Here is a 27,977-nt window from a genome sequence, read left to right as displayed (position 1 = left end):
AAGACTCCTAGGGACAGTGCGTCCATATTTTATTGGATGGTTGACAAACTAAGAGAAGAGAACGATACTTTCCCACAGACAGTTATTTGTTGTTCATTAGCACTTAATCGTTATTTCAAAGAGGAGTATTCCCAGTCAGTTTTTTATATGCGAATGTACTATAGGGAACTGGCAGTATTGTACAAGAATCGCATCCAAAAGAAATAGCTGAAGTGTTAACTAAAGTTTGAGATTAATATTTTGCCACATAGCCTTTGGTATGGGCATTTTTATCAAAACAACTCATGTACTCCATTTAGATCGCTCTTTTTCGATATTGACAGTTATAATACAGGGGTCGGGTTGAATTGGTAGAGATGATGAACCATCTCAGCTGTCTTGTTTTATCATGTGAATTAAAAAAATTATATAATAAATGTAACAGTATGTAGGAGGGTTAATTTATTTGAAAATTTTGCATCAAATAAAGACATCAGTGACATGAAGAGCAATAAACCACATCACCTAAATAAGTGACGTCTTGGTATATTAAGCCATTAATTTATTTTCCAGCTTTTTTCATAAGCATAACATGTTCATCTACTTAAAAAAACAATTGACAGAACAAGGTTTATTTAAGTATCAATAAATATCTATTTTTCAAAGAAAATACGTTTATCAGTCACTAATTTACTGGAAATACTCTTATAAAAATAACAAAAGTATTTGGAAGCTATTCATCACAGTTTTAGAATTTTAATTTTAGTTTTTTTACCGGTACTATTAGTTAATTGTGATGGTACTGTTTATCAAAATAGCACAACTATTGCCTGAATCTTAGTTAAATAACAAATTGGTGGATCTTTTCTTTGTGTGACCAAAAATATAAACTAAGACATTTTGCATAAAAACACTGACTAAAAATAAGATAGAATTAATTCTGATCAGACATAGACAAGAATAATGAAGTAATCAATAATTATAAAAAAAAACAGAACTGGTGTGAGACAAAACTATAGTACAGCATCATGTCTAAGAAAATACTAATTAACATGTTAAATTAATCCATGTGCTGCATCAATTAACGTAACGTAATTACAAGAGTTGGCGAAAAAAAGTACACTGTGCTTGCAGCCTCTCAGCTGAGATATCTGGGCTGTTAGCAATACACACCAATAAATACAATATAGGTGATTAACATAAATATTATGTAAATTATATAAATATATACTATCGACACGCAAATACTAGTAGTTTGTTTCTAAAACTGAATCCACAAACAATACATTCATCTGCCCTGGAGGATAATTGTTTCTGGGGTGTCACGTTCTTCCTGAAAAAAACAAACATGGAACACGGTGAATTGATAGCGTTGCTGGTCCATCGTAAACATGCGTGTTGATGGTGACCAATCTGTCAACCGGGAGCAGTAGAAAAAGCATCCATACTTCACGAATTCTTAGTTTAGAAACGATCGACTAAAAGGAATGTTCAAGTAAAGATGGGATAAAACGACCTGAAGTTGATACCGGATCATCGACGCCGATCCAGAGGCAAAAAACAACTGGCACAAGTAATTCATCTGCCACCAAACAGAAATGAAATACAATCAAGGCCAAACTGATTAATGAATGCTACTTACTTGTTACTTTAAACAACGATCCATCATCGAGCTGCCGTAAAGCAAAGCAAAGTAGCTGCCGTACTCAGGCGCGTTTGTAACCCGTGATCTGATTGGCTGGTCTCTGGACGAGATTTGTACGAGATTTGTATAGGCATTGAGTCAGATGTAGTTAGAGGCGACTGGGACACGATTTTCTTAGAACTAATTAACGGCAAGAAAAACCAAAAAATCGACATATTCAAACTAAAATACAAATAAATATAATGTAATATAATATAATATAAAGGGTTATACAAAAAATTTAAAAAAAAATAAAAAAATTGGAGCCTCATACCTACATCGGATTTTAATCAGATTGGGTAAATACTATAAGTCAAATAAAGGTAAAAATGTACTGCATGACGTGGATAAGCGCGGTGATTAAGCATTCTTTGAAGATGTCCGGTGGTGAGGTGAAGACACGCCGTTACTTGAAGCTAGGAGTTTAAGTGACATACCCTAGCCTATCATGCCGCTTATTCGGTGTTATTCACTGGCTTTACTTTCTATGTAAGCAGCTACTGTGAGTTTATGATTATTCTGACTGTGTCCTCTTTACCGCCTGTTATTTTCGTGTGTTTTTGAACACAAACAACTGAGCCAATGACGTCGTTGATATTCTTTGTTAAAGCTGCTGTTATCATTAAGATGTAATGTATCCATTAAATGCAGGTCAGATTTGATGTTCTTGTCAATGTGTGTAACATTGTGTCCTGTCTTTGTCTCGACCCAATGGCCGTTTAATTTAAATTGCTGTTTAAACCGAGTATAATAACACATTTTCAAGGTCACCTTTAATGTTCCCTTGCACGTCATCCTTGGAAGTCGCTGCATTATCATTAGCCATAACTTCATCGTACATATTAATATTGTGAATTCGAATGGCGTTCGGAATATTGTCCACTTACAATACAAATAGTAGATGACCCATGGCGGACCCGTGTGGAACCCCGAATTCTAATTTTCTTAGATTCTGATACCATACGGACTTATTTTTTTACGATGTGCGTGTGATTTGCACAGATTAAGTCATGAAACCACACAAGCAGTTGATTAGAGAAAACATAGTTAATTTGTATACAAATTAGCGAATTGTATACATATTAATTGGGGCTGGGAAAGCAAGAATACATATTCTAAAACTTATGTTATTAAAATTATTTGATCAATATACACGGATTTGCACAAACCAAATTATATTCATATAGTTATACACGGGTCTCAAGACGTATTCGTAGACAGAGGCCAGTGTGTTAGCAGTGAAACGCGCTCAAACGAACAAACAGTCGGATAGACTATTGATGCAACATTTTATTCCTTACACAGATTCAAAAAACTATATTGTTATTGTTTGATTGGTTTCGGAGAATTATGCAAGATATCATGTGTTCAGGTGATCCCCATTCTCCTCAGTTGTCGCATTGATTTCACAAAAATTATCGATATCTCTTAGTTATTCTTTTCACATAATTTTGTGTTGGCAATCTAACTAACATAAACAAATACAATCTGCGTATCATCTTTGGCGGAGGAATACTTTAGGCTACAGTTGGATCCACAGAAAATTTTCTCTGTCGTACCTCTGATCTTGCGTAATGACTGACATCTCTGACACTGCACCTTATCAACGTGTTTTGTTGTACTGTTACCGGCTGTCCATGGAAGTTGGCAGTCACGACATCTTTTTTGGTGTGAACCTCAATTACTTTGTAAATAAAGATCTGGCAAAATTCGTGGCCCGGATTTTATTCAAATTGTATTCAATCATAATATAGGTATTTGCTGTTACGGCATTCTACGTGTATACAGAGTGCGCCCATTCACGTTTTTTTATAAAATATTAAGTGTGAAGAAAAACTGTGACGGTATACTTAAGTGACGCAAGAGATTGGTATATGTGAACGTACAATAATGTTAGTTTGGAACACAAACACAAAATTAACCAAATTGTTGGTGCGATGGGAAATTGGAATGGTTTACGGCTCAGCAGCGTGTTTTGCCGTGGGCCACGATCGCTTTATGGCAACATACGTGGGACACAAATAGTTATGAGTCATCATAAAATCAAACATTATGCAAAACATGCAATGCAATCATGGTATAATATCTGCTTCATTTTCCTACATTCAGTTACGCCTAAAAACACGAGTGCATTCGCGTTCACAATGCCGGGTGTTATATTGGAAACAGACATTCGTAATTCTGAAATTATAATCGAGTAGAAACAGTATTAACTACACTTACTGTTATGTAATATGACAGAATCCCACACCCTGCCCATGGCTTTCGTTGCGTATGGAAGTTATTTTCACGAGTGATGCGGTGTATCCTGCGGCCGTACTTTCACCAGCGAAGCGAGTGAAAGTACAGCAGAATACACCGCATCTAGGCTCCATAGTAATCGCCGATTTTACTACAGGTTGATCTTCTGAGAGCCCTTCAGGATAATAAAACTCGGTTTCCAGGTGGTCAACATACATTAAGTTCTCCCAATCGTAGTATTCCATGTGATATGCCAAAAATGTTGCTGGACGATTTGAGCCGGATAAAAAGCAGACGAAAAATAAATGCAAAATAAAAGTAGTTCGATCGCCAATGGAAATGCCATGCTCATTTGCATATCAACCGTGAAAATACCGAAAACATTGCATGGGTGATATGCAAATTAGTTTTAGTAAAAATAAGTGACTGCCTAAAATTACCATTACTGTTCATATTTCATTTCACTTGGCAAGTATATTCATGTACCCTATCGTACTTCTAAATGTTGTTTATTTCTGCCATCTTTCGAAAAACGGTACTCCTGAAGGGCCTGCTTTGTTTGCTCTCAGACCTCATTTGCATATGGAGTGTGGAAATACCGATTTTGATTTCAGGGACGAATCAAAATAAACTGAAGTACTTATGTAATATTTTTTTGTAGTGCTTAGTAGTCTTACATCGATGGAAATGTTGGGCGCTGAGCTAGAGATTGCATCAAAGAATAATTCTAGTAGCATTTTGTCAGATTGAATGTACGTCTTTCACCTAGAGAATTATAATCCTAGAGTGTTCACAGCAACACCGAAACATATACCGAGACTAAAGTTGCTTACTTACATGTGTTTGTGGAACTCAAAATACTAATTTAGGACCAGTGTGTCACAAGTATCCTCATTCACTTGCATGACATGGACGCAACAAACATAAATCAAGCGAGCTTTTTCCCCTTTGCTCCTCGAGGGGTTTCCTAATCCTAATCATCTTAAAAAATCATTTTTATAAACGAAATGAGTGACTCATTTTGAAACAGAACATCTACAAAATAAAAAAGTATTTTCACTAAATATTTACATCACATTACAATAATGGTCACCTTTTTTTCACTAACGCCAAATTAAAGCTTACGATGTAGCAACCACGCATATGCAATACCTATCATTCTATTGGTGAGAGTGTCTCTCCGGCTCCATTGAAATGATCATGGTTTTGCAGTTGGTTAGTAATACAAAAAAAGTAGTAATTTATCAAGTAATATTTCGAGCATAGCAACAAATAAAATATTTGGTATTAAACTGAGTAATATTTTAGTGCTATTCCCGGATATATAGCCGTTTTGGAATAATTCTGTGCATTTTTGTATATTGATGGATTACACCTAAATGTAGGCATATATGAATCTGTTTCGGCATATTGTTAGCCGACTCCACTAAACCTGCTAGAGTTCAGCCACTTCTAAGAATGTTATACCTGTTTTGAGCAAGCAGCAGGTACAGCTGACATTTATGATATAATTGGTTCACCCTAGTGATGATTACACTGAAAAGATCCCACAATATGTCGTTACAATGCGTGTATTTACACCATTGACAACTCGCAGAATATACGAGATGTCATACTAATATGACTAGTCAGTCTGTGTGACAGATTAACGGGTCGAAACAATGCTTTCCGACTTAATAATTTATAATGCACAAAAATCAATATAATGCGTTAACACAATCATTAATAATCAGTTATAGTTTTGTTGTTCACAATTCCCGTGGGTTATTGTGCTTAGAATGGGGAAAAGCCTGTTGAATGAATTTAATTTACAAAAAAAACGTTTATCAAATATAAGGAGACTGATGCAATGAATACACTTCATTCAAGCAGCCTGAGCTTTAGATTTTTTCTTTATAATGATATATTATGGTCAATAAACAATGTTCTTTGGGGAAAAACATTCATGTTTATTTGGGGGCTCGATCGCGAGAACGTTATTTTTTGTTTTTCTTCTTGTATTTGTACTTATTGTTTTGAAAGCAAATGCATATTATTATTATTATTATTATTATTATTATTATTATTATTATTATTATTATTATTATTATAAGAATGCACGAAGGCAGTACGGCGATTGTGTCGACCGACACAAATCAATAGTTTTTGCCTTAATAAAAAAATAACACCGAAATTTGTTTTACTTAAAATATAAAAAAAAAAGGAAAACGTTCGAATGTGGTGTCATTAATCTGGAACATCTTCAATGTCGATGGTGTAGCTTAATCTATTTACAGGGCAATTCGAACGCTGGTACGACTGTAAATACGATTTTTTTTACGCAACGTTAATTTGTATTGTTTTCTGTTTTAGATCTATAATGATACAAAAAATAAAGTAGATAGTTATTTTGGAATTTGTTAATACAAAATATTCCCCAGCGACGGACACATGTAATCCCCAAAACAAGCCTGTCAATTTCATACAATGAATTATGTTATGGTAGAAGTCTAGTCACGAAAACACACGGAATTTAGTAATTTTTCAATAAATTGTACTCCGTCAATATAAGGATAATGAATTGAACACACTGGGTTCAGAAGTCTATTTTTTGATAAATTGATAGTTTTAGTGAATGGCTTTAATTTTGTCTTTATTAACACCATTTCATTATCAATTCGTACGGTGGAGATATTATGCCATGTCTCAAATTGTAGTCTAATGACATAGGGAGAAAAATATTTATGTAATATATATGTATTTCTAATCATTATTTCATTCATTTCATTATTAAACATCTTGGTTTTAAATTGTCAATAAATACAATTTTGCTTTAACGTTGTGTTCTATAGAATAGTTTTTTTTTTAATTAACCTTTGGCAAGAATTCTCAAGTTATGGTACTGCAACGCACGAACAAATGTTACTCTATGTTACAATGGAACTACATGTCAATGAATGTAAAAATATTGACCACTTAATAAAACAAGATTATTGACTGGTATTTGTCGGCAATATTACAATATTCACATTCAGTATTGTGCAAAACAAACGTGCACACGTATGAAACTATTGCCATTACTTTTTATTTCCAAATGAAAGTAAAATGAACGAATTTTATTTTATGGAAGTAAATGTCGGAGTATATGTACAATGGTATGTCATTACAAATGGTATGCTAAAGAAACATAAATAAACATAATCACTTTATTGTCAACATCCGAGGGCATGATTTATATATATATATATTCTTAGGTAAACATAAATACCACACACAATTCATTTGGTAAAAAACATGACATCAGCAATCATTACAGAATTCTTGAGTACAGACAGAATATAATTACAAAATATATTGTAAAGCTATTACGTCAGCAAATTATTCGTCTGGATTTCTGTGTTTGTCGATATGTGCTTCCTATGACGTGTGATAGTGTGGCAGTACACTTTTGATTACTGTGCACTTATTCTGCTTCCACTGACCCTACGACATTATAGAAGTACTGTTAAATATTTTGTTATATATTGGGGTAAAATAATTTTCCTGTCAAATGTAGATATAGACATTCCCCTTTACTTGCTTAATTTATATGAAACGGTTCCCTATTTAGTAACACTAGAGGGGGCTGTATTATTTCAGTCTCGTCATTCGCGTTATTGGTATATAGTAGCATATATATATATATATATATATATATATATATATATATATATATATATATATATATATATATATATATATATATAATTAACTGAAGACGAGCACATTCGCGCAACAAAGACTTTCACAGAGTAACATTTCATTAATGTTCTGGTATCTGTCACAGCTTGTCGATAGATCGCAAGTTCATAGTTCAGAAAATTGTTCGTAAGTAAGCTTTGACTCTTATATTATTACGTTGAGAGGCTGAAAATCAGCGAAGGTAATGCCTATGTGCAAATCTGGCCCTAAAACTAATGTAAATGCTGACCTAGCGATTACTGTTTTACTAATTGTTTTCAAGATAATGGAACGAGTGGTCCATATGCAGTTATGTGGCACCAGTGACCTGACTATGCTTTCTTGACGTGAGGGCGCTTTAAAATGATATAAATCATTTCTTTCAACCTTACAAGCGTAGTAACGATTAATAAGTCAATGTCAGAACCCACTCAGATTAGGACCAACGGTTTTCACTATATTAGACACTTGTTGTTTTACTACATGCAAAATGCCATACAATAACCTGAAATCAAAACGTTTGCTGAGGACAAAAATTTGAATATTCTTTCAACATATTTTAAATGTAATAAAAGCTTGATTTGGTAAAGACACAGCCTGTGTTATTCGACACTATACAAAGTTTGGCAAACTTGGCAAAACTCAACATACAAGTTTAGAGAAAAAAATATATGACAGATAGATTGTTACAAATAAATGTGTATCAGTGTCAGCATTTTGATTAAAGTATAAGTCAATTATAATTATGCTAATACAACTTTATGGCGCAACAGTCCACTAACCTTCGATAGCGGAAGGTATTCTTTCAGTGTCTTTTGTCGACATTTACTAGGTTAACACACTCTTTTTGTTCCAAACAGTCTGCGTTTACTAGTTTGTTTTGCTCTCAGCATTGCCTGATTACTAGGAAAGTATTTTCCCTTCGTAAAAACTTGCCCCCTTTACTAATTTCTTTGTTCCAAGGAATGACCGTTTACTGAGAAAGAAGTACGTGAAGTCCAGTACGTGGCTGTTTTCACTCGACCTAATTACAAGCACAATTGCCCCTTTCTCAATTTAAAAAAAAGTCAGTCACATGATTTCTTTCTGAATGCAGTAGCACACATGGTAAAGAGGTCGTTCGCGCATAATACCGGAGGTAACATTTAACACTGCTCAAATCAATTGATTTTATTTTCTCTCTATGCCCACGAAATACTATCAACATTATAATCCTTTCGTCGAGCGGAACTAATCATATTACCGATTGTCCATAAATTTAATTGTAATTTTATCGAGTTTTTTGAAACCGCAAATCTGATTGATTTTATATATGGTATATGCATAGACCTCTCTTTGATTTGTTCATTTCGTGATGACACATTTAATTCTCTAATTTTGATTAATATTTTTGTAATGTTTATAAAATGTGATATTTTCGTCTTAAAAGCAGCTCATACAATTGCTCTATATGTGTATGTCTAGGTACTTCGTGTGGACTCGTTTAATATTTGCTCAGATTGCTTGTGAAATGTGCATTGCTAACTGCGGGGCTAAATTAGGCAAAAGGCTGCTTGTTAAAAATAGTGTTAATTAATTGACCTACACGATAGTCACTGAAGACGGGATTCTGTTAAAATTCCATTTCGTTCATTACACAATCAAACAAACACGGTGTATTGCTTCAGAAATATTTTAATTTGTATTCCATCACCAAATCTACAATACGTTTTTTTAGCTAGCTTAGTTACAACATGAAATAAATGAATATAAAACAAGATTTTCACGGACATGACACTGCCATGCCCAGGTCATCCGCAAACACGAAACCGAAGTCAATCAGACGAACTGAAAATATATAACGTGACCAAAATTAAATAAATCAAAGTGAACAATGTGTAAGTACATATCTGTGGATTAGGATCTTTCCACATTTCATAAAAGAACAAATATTTAGAATTAAAATATCGATAATCGGGAAAAAAATCATCAAAGTGGTGTCGGTGTCGTTCCTTTCGTCTTACGGGTTCATTAGTTTGTTTCATCTTCACTGAGTTTATTCATTGCATCTAAAGAAAATAAGACACAATAACGCAATTATTATCTAATTATGCAGAAAATACAATGATCAGGCTATGTATTTGACAATGATATAAAATGTTCTATTACAATTCTTCTACGGACTTTTTACACGAACTAGTAGATAGTGTATTACCTCTCGCCGGATGTCTTCCTAAAAGGTCCGTGAGTTATAAATGAATCGTTTGGTAGATCAGAGTATTCTTCTCTTTTACGTCCTTTGTCGACGCATCCCTAAAATCAAGTCACGTAATATGTTGAATGACAGCAATGTGCAGGCAATGCATACTTTGTTTTGTTACACACAATATACAACATACGATTTTAGGATTAGTTTGGGCACACGTACCTGATCACAGCGTGTTCCAACCTCTGCTTTCTTGCAAATCACAACCGCACAATGGATATACAGATCAACTTGCTCATCATCAGGAATGTCAACATAAACGTTGACAACATCATATGCATCCCAAATAAAACGTTTGGTACGATCGTCGGCTGAAGGTTCTTCCATCACTGTTTCATCAAGGCATCTATGATCATAATAACATAATTTAGTAATGTTATTTAATAAAATTCTGCTATTGTATTAGTCGAGTAATTCGCTAGATAAACTGGATAATGCACACATTAAATCATAAATATTTCACCCGTTAGTAATCATTGGATATCTGTCGTCCGAAGAATGTGGATTGTCACTCTGAGATGCAAAGCAGTCCACTACGAATAATTCCAAACTGTCATCTCCACTATGAGTTGATATACCAAAGTATATCAGGACGCCATCGCACACTTCAACAGGGAAATCCACATTAGGATCCATTATAGCTGTGAACGATGCATCTTTATACAAGGTAGCCGTGACGTTGAATTGCCCAAAACCTTTCAGTTGTATTAACACGGAGCTTTTAAAACAAAGTACAAATTAATTAATTGTGCAATATCTATATGATAGAATAAAATAGCCTTTAAAACATTTAATTTTGATTTCGGCTGCTATGACCCACCTGTATGTACGTCATCTATGACAACATGCAATTATGTGATGAACGCGATTTAGTGGATTGACACAAGCATATTCGACAATGTGAAAATCCTACCACAAGTAGGATATCTTTTAAAGCTCAAATTGTCGCTCTTAATAATAAAAATCAAACGTAGTAGTAGTAAAACGTAGTATATAATACAGGATATACTGTCGTTCTACTCTCTTATCAAATTACAATTTGCTTGTTTAGTGTATTTCATTTGAGGTAGATTATACAAGTCCAAGATTGTCCGAAAGTACCGCGAATATCGCTCAATAAGAATTACATAATAGTAAGCTTTATTGTGGAAAGCATACCAAGGATTAGCTTCAATATATATAGGTGCAATAATATATTCAGTTCCATAGCAACACAGTAGCTCTATGATTTTAGTTCCTCTTTCCGTATAGACCATGTTTATGTATTCTATTGACTTGTCTTTTGGTTTCTCCTGTGAAACAACAAAGCAGAACTTATGGTAATTGTGACGCCCTATGCTAAATGTTTCCTGTACAACTGAGTATATAAAATGTATTTATTAGTCTCCAATCTTATGTACAAATAATTGAATACATATAAATAACTGACGTTCATGTTAAGAAAGTATGAGAAATACAAACTTCGTAGTATTCACAATATTTTAAAACACTCACGTTTCTGAAAAGCACAACGCAACTACAATGCTAGGTTTGTCTGTAACAATGTGTGTGTGTGAAATAGAATGTAGAATTTTAGACACAACATAGCAAAATGTAAAACCAGCTTTCAATACAGTACAATTTTTATTTATTTATATTTTGTTTTCTGTATATATAAATATACAGTTTCATATACAACTTCTTTACCTAACCATGCCTCTCCCAGTCCGTACAAAAATATATACGTTTTTCTTCAAAACAGACTATGATTTTTTTTTGTAGTAGTTGTTCAGAAGTATGGAAACTCATTCATTCATCTACTACTACTAAAATGACCTATGTCATCAATATACAATTCAATAGTTTTCACAATTATTCTTTCTATCTATCATGCATGTATTATGTATTTACAAATAATAAATTAGCACTACCACCGAAGTTAAACGTATCAAGTTTTTTTATGTAACAAAATACAGTTTACTTACTATAGAGATAGTACCACAATCAAAAAGGAATGTTTCAAACAAAAATGCATCTTCGCCATCATGAATAACATCTATACCAGTACACGCTGGATCATTCAGATGAAAGTAAGACGCATTTGCACCGGAATGATGAAGGAGCTCCAAAATATAACTCTTGCTAACAACTGCACTCATTTTGGTTTCACTGCATATTATGCCATCTGACTCTGAAATAGTGATTAGTGTGATTGTTTTATTCTATAACATAACCATTCACACACAACACAATATCAACATAGACTTACATTCATAACGTATTTTTATCTAAAATTCATTCTAACATTACAATAACACATCATGTTTTACTAATCCTGTTAACAGATAAAAACGCACCTTCTTCACAGTGTTTTCCGTGATGTCCTTCTTGGCACTGGCAGTGATAACCCTCAGAACTATCATTGACACAGAGTCCATCGTTCTGACATGGATTGGGTTGACATGAATCTGGGATCAATTAATAGAAACCTTGTTGAAAACGGTATTTATGTGTTATGCAGTCATTCGTGTAGCAATTATACGTTACGTTTCACCAGCAACAAATACCCCCGCCTCCCCAATTAATCACATCACGTTATATGTTAATTAAAGGGCGGTAGTCGTTGCGCCACGCAAGCGCGAGAAATATGGGTCTCATATAAACAAAGATGGCGACTTTGACTGTTGCGCAGATCAACGAGTACATATTGACACCTTTCAAAGCTATAACTAGGTTATATTTGGGTGATTGGGAGGTAGTCGAGCCCAAGTTAAACCTCATACTTGTGATTTCTTTTTGAAGAGTTCTTTGGATTATGGGAAAAATCAAAGTTTATCAACACAAATGTCGCACATGGTCAGCGCGACGACTATCGCGCTTTAAATTATACGTCGGCCTTTTTGTGGAAAGAATCAAAAGAATCAATGCATCTGTCGGATCATCTGTCCGTGGAAGACGGCTTCTCAAATACTGCTTAACGTTTTAACTTGCTTCGGGAGTTCAGATGGGGCTTTGTTCGGTAATGAAAACCACCAAAAATTTGGTCTTAGACTTGCATAGTATCTATCTATTGTATGTTTGTTGGTGTTTGTTTTCAATAATATAAAACTTTGGGAATGTATAACTGGCAAAAGCTTCCCGACATCGCGACCAGAAGAGTACCCATCCACGACCTCTTCCTGGTATTTTAAAGCGATGTATAGTCCAGTATCCTAGTAGTCTTCCAATGCCATCATGAAAATCTCAAAAAATAAAGGGAAATCCAAACGCGCGAAATTGCAGTTTTGGTGCTGTTTCTAATAAACTGTCAAATCAAACTCAAATGTTGTCCTTAACGCTGATTGATGGGATTATAATGACCTTCTCAATCATTGCATGACGCATTGAAATCAGACCGGTAACAATCATCACCGATGTCGCGAGTGGGCGTCTGCAAGATTCACATGTATCTTGTGTTTTTTTAGCGATATTCCGGCTTTTGCCATTCACACAGTCCCATATTTTATTGAAAAAAACACCTAATAATAAAGAGACTGTATGCAAGTTTATCTTTTTTTATTTACTGTTTTTCTTTGACACAGATTTTGATATGTTGTTGCAGATGCCTAGTGGGGACCACTATGAGATTTGTTTACTACGTTTTTTTTCATAAAACCATGCATCAAGTTCCTTTTATATTTTATAAGTAGGTACCTTTGGTGGATATCTATCAGAGAACAGTAATTATGTGATGATACTTTCAATTCTCTAATTACATAATGGTGCATGTTCTATATCTAATAATGATAAATGTCACCTGTACAGTTCTCTTCATCACTACCATCCCAGCAATTATAATAACCATCACAAATTTGGAAGGCGGGAATACATTGTCTATGGTGGTGGTAATAGTGATAGTAGTAGTAATAGTAGTGATAATAATACTCGTACTTTGTACAGTTGAATTCACAAGCTGAAAATGCAAAATGACATGTCATAAATAAATAGATGGTGACGTAGGGTTGAAACAGATATGTCCTGTTTATGTTGTCTTAAAGTCCTCTACTTGAAGGCATATTTAACAACCATAAAATGCACAATTTATAGATGATGTGGTTGAGGATATAGAATAGATTCGTTTATTATCGCATGTTAAATCACCTTCTGTGTTTGTTGTGTGTGATAGAGCGTATTCGACAATAAAAGGATATTTACCTGCTCTGTGTTATCGATAGTGTATTTTTAATGTACATTAACGAATATTCATGCTGTACTGAATTATATTGAGATCATATTCCAGGCACAAGACCAGCTAAACTAATGTATTATACTTGAACACCTAATAATTGTTCTTTCTATGATGGAGAGTTTTTTTTTTTTTTTTGACATTTTATAATTTACAAAAAGAGTGTATATTGTGTTGAAAATATCAATCTCAGGTTCTTTATCAAGTTCTGTTTGCTGTCCTCAATTAATCTTTATTTTGATACATAGGCGCATCTTTTTATATTCTAGTATTGTTACTTGCATCGTTATTCCCTAGTTTATATTTTATTAGGCAGTACCCTTGGGGTTCAAATATCATAATATGTTCCAATATACTGTCAATGCTTTGACATTTTTATTTAAAATAACAGCCCCATACATCGCTGTGTATATCTTTGTGCGAACACATTTGCACTATTGTCAATAATGTCTATATGAAGCAAGAAATATCTGAAGATAACTGTAATGGCCCGAATTTATAATCAGTTATATTGGTTATGTTTATCTGTGTTACCAAATCTAGATGTACAAACACAAAAGTGAACATTTATTAAACTCACGACAGTTCAGTTCATCACTGGCATCTCCACAGTCACTATGGCCATTGCATACCATATATTTTGGGATGACTCTTCCATTATTGCATTGAGAATGCAATGCAGAATCGTATCCTATGTGATAATATAATATTTCCCGTATATTACTTTCAAATATATAAAGATCTGGCGGCGTGGCAATACACATGTAATATACAGTAAAGCTATCATCTTGTATACATACCACAGTTTTCATCGCTCCAATCACCACAAGCATCATATCCGTCACACAAATTATAATCTTCAATACAGCGACCATTATTACACAAGAAGGACCCTTTTCGGCAACCAACTACAACGATGAATGTAATTCTATTATTACAAATTATTATTAACAAATGAAAAGAAGACAAAAACAACATATTACAGATTTACTATTTGATCAGTTTAATGGAAAATTATATATATGCTATCGACGAATGGCTACAGTTCCTTTAACTTAAGTAACTTTTTCAGGTTTAGTTGTCTCATAAAATTATAAAGTAGACAAATTGTTTTACCACAATTGATTTCGTCGGAATCGTCCCAACATTGACTGTATCCATCGCATTGTAACTCGGCTGCTATACACCGTCCATTTTTGCATTTGAAACTTGTCTCATCATTGCAATCTGATAAATATATATGATGTAGGATATATACAGAAACCATTTGATTATAAATAATGATAATTTAAGGGTAGCATGTGCAGAGCAGGATTTGCTTATATCTTAGACTTTTGTACAAAAAACAAATTAGGCTTAAGAATGAGGTACCTTGCTCTGAATAACACAGCATAGCATTCCCTACATTCATCAGCGTACCAAAATATTTTAACGACTATTTTATATATTAGCGTAATTATCGTCGACTCTCAGGACACACTCGTCGTCAGCAGACTATATCACCATCCATGTGTTTGAGTGATAAATTTTCCTTGCTGTGGGACTACATGTCTGAGTTCCAGATGTATTGACGCATAGATTTATAATTTTCGTTAGTTAGTTAGTTAAATATTCAGATGTGATAGGTAATACAATCACGTAAAGTTATTTTGCTGTTGATGATCTCTGAACAAAATCAACATTTTCTGCAAAACATTTCACAATGAAATTGCTTTACGGTGAATGATTACTATTTTACTATTTTTTAAGCATACCCCGTGCAGAAAGAAATGCCATAGGTAGTCCAGACGCTGAGCAACAAATGCAACAGGGTCTGATGCAGCAAACGATGCAATTCGTGATTTAGGTCCATGGCTAATGTTGCTGCAAATTATATCAGACTGTCGCAGTAATAAAACTGTCATACAATACCTTATTATGACTGCTTTTCTAACCATCAGCGCGAAACGGATACGACTCGGATGGCGATGCACGACGTATTATCCTACAATTGTTGAAATACTCACCACAGCCAGATTCATCACTTAAGTCACCACAGTGATTGTAATTGTCACAAAGGTCATGCCTATATACGCACCGTCCATTTTCGCATTGAAACTCATAATGGCTATTGCATTCTGTAATAAGAAATGGTTTTATACGTAAAGGGCCATGTATTTTTCAATACGTTGTAGCTCTGACTACGATGTGACTATATTAATTTGTGCTGCACGTACCTGTATTATTACATTCTTTCTCGTCACTGTAATCACCACAATCATTATCATAATAATCACAAACTTTATAATGCGGAATACACATGCCATTATCACATAGAAAATAACCATCAGAACAATCTATCAGACAAAAAAAGAAGATGAAATTAAGATCGATTCTCATTTGTCACACAATAGTGTAATTATTAGTTGTTAATTTAAAATACAAACTAACTCCATGATAGTAATAATAACTAACCAGATAAATAAATAGATTGAGCACTATCAATGTATTACCTCCGCAATTTACTTCGTCACTTTGGTCCCCACAATGATCGTAACCATCACACACTGCTTCAATAGAAGTACATCTCTTGTTATTACACGTGAAGTGATTTGTATTTGAACATTCTGTAATATAAACATACACTTTTCAGCTGTAACATTGTATTATGTTATAATCGAAACAAGATTTCATATATTCGTGTTAAACTGCTCTTAATTTAAATGATACTTACTACAACCAATTTCGTCTGACCAATCGCCACAATTATTATAACCGTCACACAATTGGTCACGATTTATACACAGTCCATTGTCGCAATGGAAACTATATTCCCAACAATCTGTAATATGATAACACAATTACTTATCATGAGTAAATATAGAAATCAGAAAGGCTTAGAATTATGTAACACTCGGCGGAGAACAACCAATTCACCACATCCCAAATGACGTGGGGTTATTAACTGCGCTTTATAAATTGTTCAATCTATGTTTGGATGTGTGTCAAGCTACGACCGACACCTACTGATAATGAGTCCTATCTAAATCAGGTTTTCTTAGTATAACAGTTGATTAACATACGTGGATGATCTGTTATAATAATTATAACGTACGTATATATGTTATGTTATATATATATGTGTTATGTTATAAATGTAAATATTTAAACAATATTATCTTACTAGTGCAATTGATTTCATCCGAAATGTCCGGGTGCCCACAGTCTAAATAACCATTACATACATCCCATTCCTCAATACAAACACCATTGTCACATAGAAACATATAGTCACTATTGCAAGCTAAACAAAAACAAATATTTGTGTTGCCACGATTATGTTGTCAATATTGATATTAGTTGAAAACAGCTGTGTGAAAATAACAGTTGTTGTACTCACTGCAATTCATTTCATCACTCTTGTCGTCACAGTAAGCCCATCCATCACATTTTGAATCGTACCACCCCGTACACATACCATTAGCACATCGGAACCCATCGCAATATTCATATGCTAAAATTTAGAATGTCAATAAGAAAACAGAATGGTAAATGAATGCATGAATAAAGTTTGAACACAATATATTCATTTTATATTGTATATAGAAATATGGGATAAGGACGGGAGATTAATATGCTTTTTTGGACAAAAAAACAATAATTCACTGACTACATATCAAGGAAACAATATCGAAATACACTTACTGCAATTGTTTTTTTCGCCTTCATCCCCCCAATCACCACAGTCATTATCACCATCACACAATTGCCAATCATAAATGCAAACTCCATTACTACATAATACTTCGTTGGTGTCGTTACATGCTAGGAGTAAAAATGTTAGTGTTTAAATTGGTGATATATTTGGACGAGAAAACCCACCACAACGTTATTTTCAAAGTACACCCACACTTCACTGTCGGTAAATTTAAAATGTGTGAAGTACGCACAGAAAATAACCTCGAAATTCACAATAATGTCGAATTATTTAAACTGTTCCTGTAGTAAGAACGACACGTTTGTTTTGTTTTTTTAAAGCAGCATATATGAACAATCAGACACAAAACTGCACTTACTGATGAGTATAATACTGAAATTGAAATTGATCATGGCACCTTCGCCACAGTTTTTATGGATGAAAATAACACAACTGATGTACACTACGTCATCTGTATGTGCACCCAAATACGGAGTCGGTATAGGGCTTATTTAAGTTATTTTTCATTAAAACGATAATCACTCATAAATCACTCATGTTACGTGAAATATATAAATAATAACGCTGAACATAAATAAACTTTTTGGAAGAATGATAAAACACATCAAAGTGACTTTCTAACTGACGTCCAAAAAATGATGGCGTTCAAAACACCTTATCAAAATTCAGAATCCGTAAACGGCAATACAATCCAATAACTTTTAATAGCAACTGACTATATTTACCACATCCAATTTCATCACTAAAATCAGTTAATCTACAATTCAGATAATGATTACACCGTGATGTTTCTGGGATACATCGACCATATTCACATTCGAATCCTTGGCACGCATCACCTAATACACGATATAAACAAAACTTAATGTTATGTATTCAGTGTTTGGCCTGAATAATAATGATGAATGATGGCATTGGTGAAGAAGCATTCCTCTGCCTTGAATGTCATTATCATAAATATATGATATACAACATGATGTATTACCATTATTTAACGTAGTAGACTAAGATAATTTGAAATTATTTTCTTTATAATATTCAGTTCGAAGATATAATTATATTATGCACACACTAGTCTACACTTTTGGAACAATTATTGAAAAGAAAATGAAATGGCAAGCAAGATTAATACCAACACACTGGGTAAATTTAAGTTTGTGCCCATTATTGAGAGGAGGTAATATGCTTGCTACAATATAATAATTACAGTCACATTGTGTTATAAATCTGGCGTACGAATATAATTATAATACTTACCACAGTACAATTCATCTTTATTGCAGGTATTGTGACCATCACAAACCATGCTACTTGTCAAACATCCCCAATTCCAATATCCACAATCAAAGGCCCCAGGTAAACTACAGTCTATTTATTGGATTCAAAATTTTAATAATTATTCAAGCAACAGTGAGTAATTCTTCATGGATTTAATCACATTATTGTATTTTGCTGGCGTGACGGAATGGGTAGAACCAGACATAGTGGCGATGTATGATTGGAAACAGACTTTCGATAAAGTGAGTGAGACATTTGACCATTTTGCCTTTTCAACTCGGTAGCAGGGTCAATCACAAATATAGCAAATCGTGTATAATAAGTTTGTAGGTGCGCCCTCGTAAATTTTATTTTGTGAAATTGACGCGTGAGTACGAACACGTGGTCTACACAGCAACATCCCTAACAAAGTAATTTGCTTCATTTATTGAAAACCACCATATATATAGTATTAATATACATCTGTCGCCGTAACGCCATAAGTTACAACGTGCCGTAATTTTGCGGTATTTCAAGGGGTATTTTCATCCTACTATATTAGGAAATGCGAACTCCAAATATGGAATGATTACGTACGTACGCGCCCTCTAATAATAAAAACAAACATGGCTGCCACCAGGGTTTGACCGGACTCCACACAAAGAAGTTCGCTGACTCTGCTCTAAACTTTTTGGATTTCGGCATTCCCATGATGTATCCTTGGAAAGAAAAGATGTATAATAATAAGTTTATTACGAGGATACCTCAAAGTATGCACTCAGACAGTACGCCGTCCCATCGACCTCTGCTGTACTGTCTTCGTGCATACTTTGAGGTATCCTCGTAATAACCTCATATTATACACTACCAATATGACTGGGTTCTAATGATTTATTTAGTCCAAGTTATTTAATGTAGACTACAGTGCATTGGGACTGCTATCTATATTATTCTCAATATCAATTGTGAAACCACGTTTGTGTCGTTTTTTGTGGTAGCATATTTGTTTCAAATGATTTACCAAATATTTTAAATTAATTCAAATAATCTAAAAAAAAATATTTTTTCACTCTAATTTGTAGGAATAAATAATGACCACACTTGAATTTTCTTCTGGGAATCAGAACTATTTATTCTTCACATTTCTTTCCATGAAATGTATAAATCTGAACAGGTTGAGTTAGATAAGTAGCTCTTTTGACTAATATAAATCGCCCTCTCAATTTTCTTTTTATTATAAAATTATTACCAAGCTTGTAAAGTATATTTGCTAATTAAATGCACTTTATCTCGCATAACATTCCACAGCGAACATTGCATTTGTGATGAAGAAGACTGCAATTGGTATACGTATCGAATTTTGTTTTATTATTTAACCGAGTGGTCAAGGGGTTTAGAACTGTTAACGTGATTTGTATCTGTCAGTGAGTGGTGAGAGTGTTTCATCATAAACCCATGGCTAAACAACAGCGTCAGCGTAATCTAATTGGATTCAAAATATCACTACATTTGACATACCGCAATCGAGTTCATCACTCCAGTCAATACAATCATTATAACCATCACACAAATTGTAGCTGTGATGAATACATATACCATTGTCACAGGTAAACATGTCGTCACTGCAAGCTGATAGAAAAATGACCAACACGTAATAAAGACGTCTTCAGGACGAAAAAAGAATTGATTGTTAAGTTGTTAAAAAATGTTTTGTCGTATATTGTGAAAGCACTTTCCACTAAAAATTCCGTATTTAAATCAGGTATACTACATCAGTGAATTGCAGTTATCAACGTATTCAAAACACCAAAATTAATTATATAAACGGATCGCCAGCTAAAGTGTCAATAACGTGCGGAGTAAAATTATTGTGGATTTCAATGTGTAAATGTTTGTTTAAAATGTTCATAGATGCATTACTCACTGCAGTTTATCTCATCGCTCAGATCTTGACAATGTATGTAGCCATCGCATACATCCCACTCAGATATGCACTTGTAGCCATCGCACTGCAATTCGTTATAATCACATGCTGGAAGCAAATCAACATTGTATAATATTTTCAAGATTCGAGAGATCCACTTAGACGCGTGGACGAGTAAAATGAGATTTATGTACGTTATGTGCTGTTAAAATGTATGTGTTCTACTTACTGCAATTGCGTTCATCACTGAGGTCGCCGCAATTGTCATAATTATTGCACACGTAATGTGAGTGAATACATCGACCATTATCACACAGAAAGTCATCTGTGGTATTGCATGCTGTAATGCAATGAACGACATTAGCATGAAATATATCAACTTCAAATGTTTACTTACTTAAATTATCGTGAGTCAAGCGAATTCAGTTACCTGTAACAAAGTAGTTCGGTAGTAATCCATTACATTCTTGGGTTACATTTAGCCCAGTTAATCTCAAATTACCTAATTTATTAGCAGCGAACTTTGGCACACCAGCTCAAATAGTGTACCACAGTCATGTTGCAATTTATCGTATTCGTTACTAGGTGTATTTCCTTTCTTGTATAAGAAATGCTGGTAAAAGTAGACGTTTCTATATACAGAATTGAACTACAAGGGTCCCTCCCGCCACAATAAATTGAACTGCTTGTAGACAGAGGAATCATAATTCTGTTCATAGGATGACGATTAAATACTCACAACAAAAATATTCATCTTCGCCATATTCGCAGTGGTTATGATCGTCACATTTCACTGTTGAGGGTAGACACCGCCCATTGTTGCATGTGAAATGGTCGCCCTGGCAGTCTGACAAACAATGGACAGTATGATTATTGATTTGTTTTTAAATGTTTTTGAGCCAGGCGACAGTTCTGGACATTGAGTGTCACTGTTGTCTCTCCTGCAAGTGCTAGTGTTGACACATAAGTCATATCTCTCTATCAAATGGCAATTTTAATGCGCTATCCTGGTGTCAACCAGACTCGGTCAAACACAAGCACTTATAATTATTGATTAGTCTTATTCAATTTGCAATAAAAAAGGGTGCAATTGCAACTTTCTAGCAATATAAATTCGGTTATTGATTAGTCAAAGAATAACAATTTATATACTTACCACAACCAGTTTCGTCACTCCAGTCCTGACAATGATTATACCCGTCGCATATATGTCCTTTATATATGCAAATGCCTGTATCACATCTAAGTTGGTTACTGTAACAAGCTGTGAATACAATTTCGGTAGTATGTAATCAAATGACATACTTTTAAACAGTGTTTTGGTAGCTATATTGTTGCATGTGGCATTCGCATGTTGATGTGTACGTTATTTTAAGTCAATAATTTCTCATGCATGATCATGGTCTTTTTTTACAGAGAAACGGGCATGTTCCATAAAAATATTGACGTTTTGAACGGCTTTGTGTCACTAAGTTATGTCAAGAGCGGACTTAGAAGAGTCTTTTATATTAATTAACATACTAAAAATTATGTAAATGTCATCATATACTTTTTTGGGAAACCACACCTCAATCTTATTTCGTGTATAACATAAGTGGAACTCGCGTAAAATATGTTATTGTTTTTTTTTTAAATTAAATCGGAACCAAAGTATGAACATCTTTAGATACTGTGCAAAATATCGATACATCGAAAAAGAGTGTATATATGTGACTTAATTAATCCCTAAACATTGTATCTGATTAGGTATAAATTTAGAACTAAGATTTGTTTGTTTTCAAAACTGTTGTGGATAATAAAGTGAAAAACTAGTGGTATAATTTGTTATGGTTTATTACGATTCCACATAAAATTATTACACCTATGTTTACACAGGGATCAAATTATCTTACTAATCTGAGATTAGATTATATTTAGAACAAGGTTATTTTTTCATGAAACAGCATATTAACCATGTTTTTTTCTATTTTTAATCTTCGATCGACATGTAAACGTTTGGAAACATGTTGACTCAAATGAAATAATGTCATGTTGCAATGATTCAACAATGTATTTTTTAGGACTTACTGCAGTTAAGTTCATCACTCCAGTCGTCACAATCAGGATATCCATTACACTGATTCCAGTGGAAAATACACTGTCCATTGTCACATATAAACATATCATCATAATCATACCAATCATAATAATAGTAGTAATAATCGTTCATATTAGTACACTCTAAAAAGGTAATAGATAATTAATTTCAGAAAAACCGCAATCACCAACATGACTTGAATAAATTGAATTATCTCCTGAGAACAGTCTATAAAGTTTTGTTTCAGAATAAATGCCATTTGAGGTTGATAGGTTACAACTATATTGTAATAAAAGATAATAATATTTTCGGACCTTGGTTTTAGTGAATGGTTGAATGCTTCAAATACACACAGAAACTTCAATGTACTATATTTAAGCAATAATCTCTCACTGAAGGTAGCGAGATATTTCACAATTTATGATGAGTTATTATTTAAGTGGCTTTAAGCAATGGAAACAACACAAAATGTTTGAGCTAAACAGTACATTCGACTCCTCGTTTTCGTTAAAATAACTGTTCCATTTATCTAACATACACATATTATAATGTCCTTCATTGCAGTACATAAACAGAATTAAAGCTAACTATCAAAGAGTAATGATTTATTAATAACATTTTCTATTCATATGTTTGACCTATCATGGAAAAATGATTGTCCTCAAGCTGATATTCAGGCCCTGAACAATTTAAGTATTAATTTGGAATGTCTTTTTTAAATATTTTTAATTAAAAGTGGAATTATCTCGGAAAGTAATCTTTAGTGTGTGAGCGATATCTGCGACACGGTGACATGAACGCAATTTAGTTGAAATTGAGAGGACATATATATATATCATTATTCAAAAGATATAAGAAGAAATTCATTTACTCTTTTACAGGTACTATTCACTAGAAATAGGAATATTCATTAACTGTATATGTAACCAATGTCAATACTCGTTCATGTGAATTGAATTGTTCACTTGTGGAATAATTTAGCAATTCCAGTAATGTCATCTAATTAGATTTTCGTTTTGCTGGGTGGTTAAAAGAAATTTGCTGGAATTTTTGTTGTTTAACATTTGCTTGTACATATCAAAACTGAATAGATGGATGGACGGTCGACAGACCATTGAATAAATAAATTATCCTTCCAAAAATGTAAAACAAGTTCTTGTCCAATCACAATAGTGTATTTATGCACTGGTATATAGTACATAACTGCGTATTTTCTGTCAAAATGTTCCTTGTTTTGTTTCCTTGGCTTAGCATTTAGAAGTTACTGCCAATTTAAGAATTGATCAAAACACGTAGCGTTGTGTTTCTGTTTCAAAACGCGATTGGTGTAATTTATTTCAAGTCAGGATTATGTTTGAACCACAAATATATTGCCTACATTAAACAACTTCTGTGTACATGTATTACCTTGATACTGGCGTTTATCATGCTGGGCTTTTCTCAACAGACTGCTGTAATCCTGGAACCAAGAAGATACATGCGTATCAGCGTATGATAAAGAAAGGCATTATGGTTTTATGAAAATATCAGCTCAGTTTCTATTTATATTTAACGGCTATACGAAGTTCAAACACTGTAGTTTTGGATTAATCTCACCTGACGGTTAGAGCTAGTCAAATAGGAGAAAAGAGAAACTAACATGCAAATTATTCTAAAATAGTACTTTGGTATAGTAGATATAGTCAGATATAATAACATATTCATATCTTCAGTCTAGCAACAAACTTATTGGAGTATATAGCTAGTCGTCGAAATATTGATTATCGTGCTAATTGGATGTTGATAACAAACAAACAAACAAAAAGGTAGGGTTATTTAAGTTACATAATGACATAATTCCACTCGACTATATGTGTAATATGAGTACTCAACTGGTATGGCTTGTGACATTATTCAGATTGAAACTACTTAATTTTGTTTTTCTCACCTCTTCGTTTTCATGTCTTCCTGATAGTGTGCTTTGTTCACCCACCGAACCATCGCCTGGCCTCTGCAGAGTCCTGTGGAATGGTACGTCATCAGCTGTAACATACTGGAAGATGAGATATTATAAGTCAATGCCGGATAATTTCATATTCAACAAAAATGGTAATAACACGTGGGCAGTGTCGTTATACGAATAATTTCTAATGAATGGAGTGGAAATATTGTTTTACCTTGTAGTCATTCGCCTTAACCCGATGATTTGAATAATAATATTTTGCTCAATCATCGTTGTTGTATTTATATATTATCTTAATGAATCCATATAGTTTACTATTGAATGTAGTGTTTTCGAGATGTGACAACTGACGGTATACTGACACATAGTATAATTACCTACAATATATATACATGTAACCTTTTCAGGTCATAATATGAACCTGATCAATCAAGACTTCGCTACTTTTCCTATCAGTTTCGCAGATATTGAGATGATCGAGACGTCTAATTTGTGACGACACTGTTTAAATTATCCAGTAATTAATTTGTTCGTTATATGAGTGCAGAATACGCAAATAAGATTCTAATTAATTATATATGATTGGATTTGTGAAATTATGGTAATGTTCATCTTCACTGGGTTTTGCAGACGGTCAAACAATTATTTTTAATTGAAGTAAAACATGTTTGCAGGTGTTAACTAGTTCTATTCACAGGGAACTCGTTAACTCCAAAAACAGGGCGGGCAGGGTTATTATTTGTTTGATGATCTTTACAATTACAGTTGCTCGGACGTACTCGGTCCCTCTGAATGATCATATCCCTCGTATAACATTCTCGAAAATAAATGTCCCCAAGGTGGAATGTAACATCGGTCACGGAAATGTACATGTACATGTCGCTCATGTTAGGAATTGGGAAACGCTTTAAAGCAAAATACCACATATTAAATCTCAATTGTATGTTTCTTGATCAGTATCTTTGCAAAATTGTAACATTGAAGATCACGTTAACAACTTCATACCGTGACGAAACGGGGAGAAGAGAACTAAATTGGCGACGAATAAGTAATTATTCAACAGGTAAATAAACAAAGACTTAAAATTAATATGCGAATTATAGAAAATATGGAAACGTGTCCGGCGAGGTATACATTAACACTTACTCACAATAAAAAAGGCAGTCAATTTCTTCGAGAGGGACACATGTCACACAACCGTATGATCATGGCTGAGCAAAAATGTCATGCAACAACGTAAATATATATTATGTGTGTCTGAAAGGCAAATCTAGATGCAGTTTTGCTTTATAGTAGCCCATACGTAACAATCATATGTATGGTGATATGAACGAAATGCTATGACCAAAGCTCAAATGCCGCTTGGACTGAACTGTTGAACTGTTCTCAATTACTGCAGCTGATTTATGACAGCAAGTTTGCTGATATGTCTTATTATGTAGACGTCTCAGACGTCTTTGAATCTCGCTCCACGGGCAACATAACGCCTTGAATGCACGTGAACCTTGTTCAGTCGTTCCGTAGCGACATTAGCGAAGTGTAGCCTAGTGTTGATATGTTGCAACGTAACGAGAAGTCGATTGGAATAAATGAATGAATGGATCATGCCCTAGAGCAGTAATACCCTCGACTCTATGACACTTCTATGAAACTAACCCGATTTCAACCTCGCTGTACACTTTACGTTGTGTTCAACCAAGACATACCGCGGCCGGATATTGCACTCACGCAAACTGTTTTGTGGAGTTCGGGAATACTGCCAGCAATCAAGTTAGTTGTTGGTAAGATATCCCAAAGGTGTGTGAATCTGGAATTATTCGCGTTTCGTCTTGACACCACTTGCGGTTATTGAGATCGCGATTGGTCACGGGAATGATGGAGTCCTCAAAAACAATTCTGTTCCGACGTCCCCCAACAAGCTGGGTAATAGCATTCTGATGTATTCCTGCTTTAAGCATACCAATTGCTTTTCCAGAGTTGCACCAAAATAAATTTCTTTGGACGGAATAAATTTTACACACACGAGTGCCGGGTTCAAATATCTTCTAAAACGAATAGTTCACATGTCACCGTGCCACGTCACGAAGACTCTCCAGCAACTGGTGTACAACTTAGTCACTCGCTCTGCACATTCACTCATCAGAGAAGTTAAATTCGGTTGCCTGTTATTTTTGCTTACTTTATTTACTTTTCAGATAGATTTTTTTCATGTATATGTTTAGTATATGTTTTTGAAAATGATTTTCATGTCCAGGGTCAGTATCACTGACTGATTGGCATCTAAATATTGGTTACATATATCGGGTGTTCATGATCAGAAGCTTAATTTTGACCATGTCATCTCGTAAGTGTTTCATAATATATGTAATCATTTCTTCTGTTATCATGTGTGACTTGTAAATAGCTAGAAGATGCATTAATATATGGCAAATTGGAGATAAGCAACGTGTAAAATAGAATAACAAACTAATGACCTACCTGTTGAATGGTTAATGCTGCCACATATAGTGCAATTAGTGTTAGTTTTCTTACGACCATTTCTGAAAATTAGTATTATTTTTATGAATCGGTGATTTTTTAATGTCGCACATTCTGGTGGACAAATTAGTAATTACCTCTAAGTAAAGAAAGAAAGTCAAAGAACATTCATTGTACAAATGCATAACATAGTGGGTAAAAAGAAAACTAAACTTACCAGTACTCCGAGGTTCTTCCTGCACTGGCTCCAGAAGGTATGAAAACTATGCTCTTTCTGTGCGTAAATATATTTTCTTTAATTATGCATCTGCATCATGTGAAAGAACTGCAATGATTGGTCATGGTTTATCTAGTATATAACTTGCACAATGAAATGTAGTTGATGTTTTTGCCAAAACCATTGAAACTAGGTACCCGGATTGCACGCTTAATAGAACTTTGGTCTAAGTAATTATGCAATATGGTGGAAACTATCCAGACGAAACTTCATTCGTGTATGTATTGAACAAACCGATCCATTAAAAAAATAACAGTATGTTAAATATATACT

At 34.0% G+C, this 27,977-nt stretch overlaps 1 protein-coding gene across 1 annotated transcript; it reads right to left on the bottom strand.

The window, feature by feature from the left end:
• Positions 1-9,259: 9,259 nt before the first annotated feature.
• LOC102806664 (uncharacterized) lies at positions 9,260-27,702 on the bottom strand. The gene is made up of 30 exons (XM_006815765.3): positions 27,645-27,702; positions 27,428-27,489; positions 24,935-25,039; positions 24,415-24,466; positions 22,998-23,150; positions 22,087-22,194; positions 21,670-21,777; positions 21,160-21,270; positions 20,931-21,038; positions 20,525-20,635; positions 19,007-19,117; positions 18,475-18,588; positions 17,737-17,856; positions 17,432-17,545; positions 17,216-17,335; positions 16,766-16,873; positions 16,545-16,658; positions 16,269-16,388; positions 16,059-16,169; positions 15,169-15,279; positions 14,853-14,960; positions 14,633-14,743; positions 13,624-13,779; positions 12,185-12,295; positions 11,813-12,018; positions 11,007-11,140; positions 10,312-10,566; positions 10,011-10,194; positions 9,798-9,895; positions 9,260-9,651 (listed from the first exon to the last, which is right to left on the bottom strand). The coding sequence occupies exons 2-30, from the start codon at positions 27,485-27,487 to the stop codon at positions 9,639-9,641; spliced, it is 3,435 nt and encodes a 1,144-aa protein (XP_006815828.3). The 5' UTR covers positions 27,488-27,489; positions 27,645-27,702; the 3' UTR covers positions 9,260-9,638.
• Positions 27,703-27,977: the final 275 nt, after the last annotated feature.

This window comes from Saccoglossus kowalevskii, chromosome 4 (genome assembly GCF_978046115.1).
Source record: "Saccoglossus kowalevskii chromosome 4, keSacKowa6.1, whole genome shotgun sequence".
NCBI classification, from domain to species: domain Eukaryota; kingdom Metazoa; phylum Hemichordata; class Enteropneusta; family Harrimaniidae; genus Saccoglossus; species Saccoglossus kowalevskii.
This window is presented reverse-complemented; position numbering and strand designations above follow the sequence as displayed.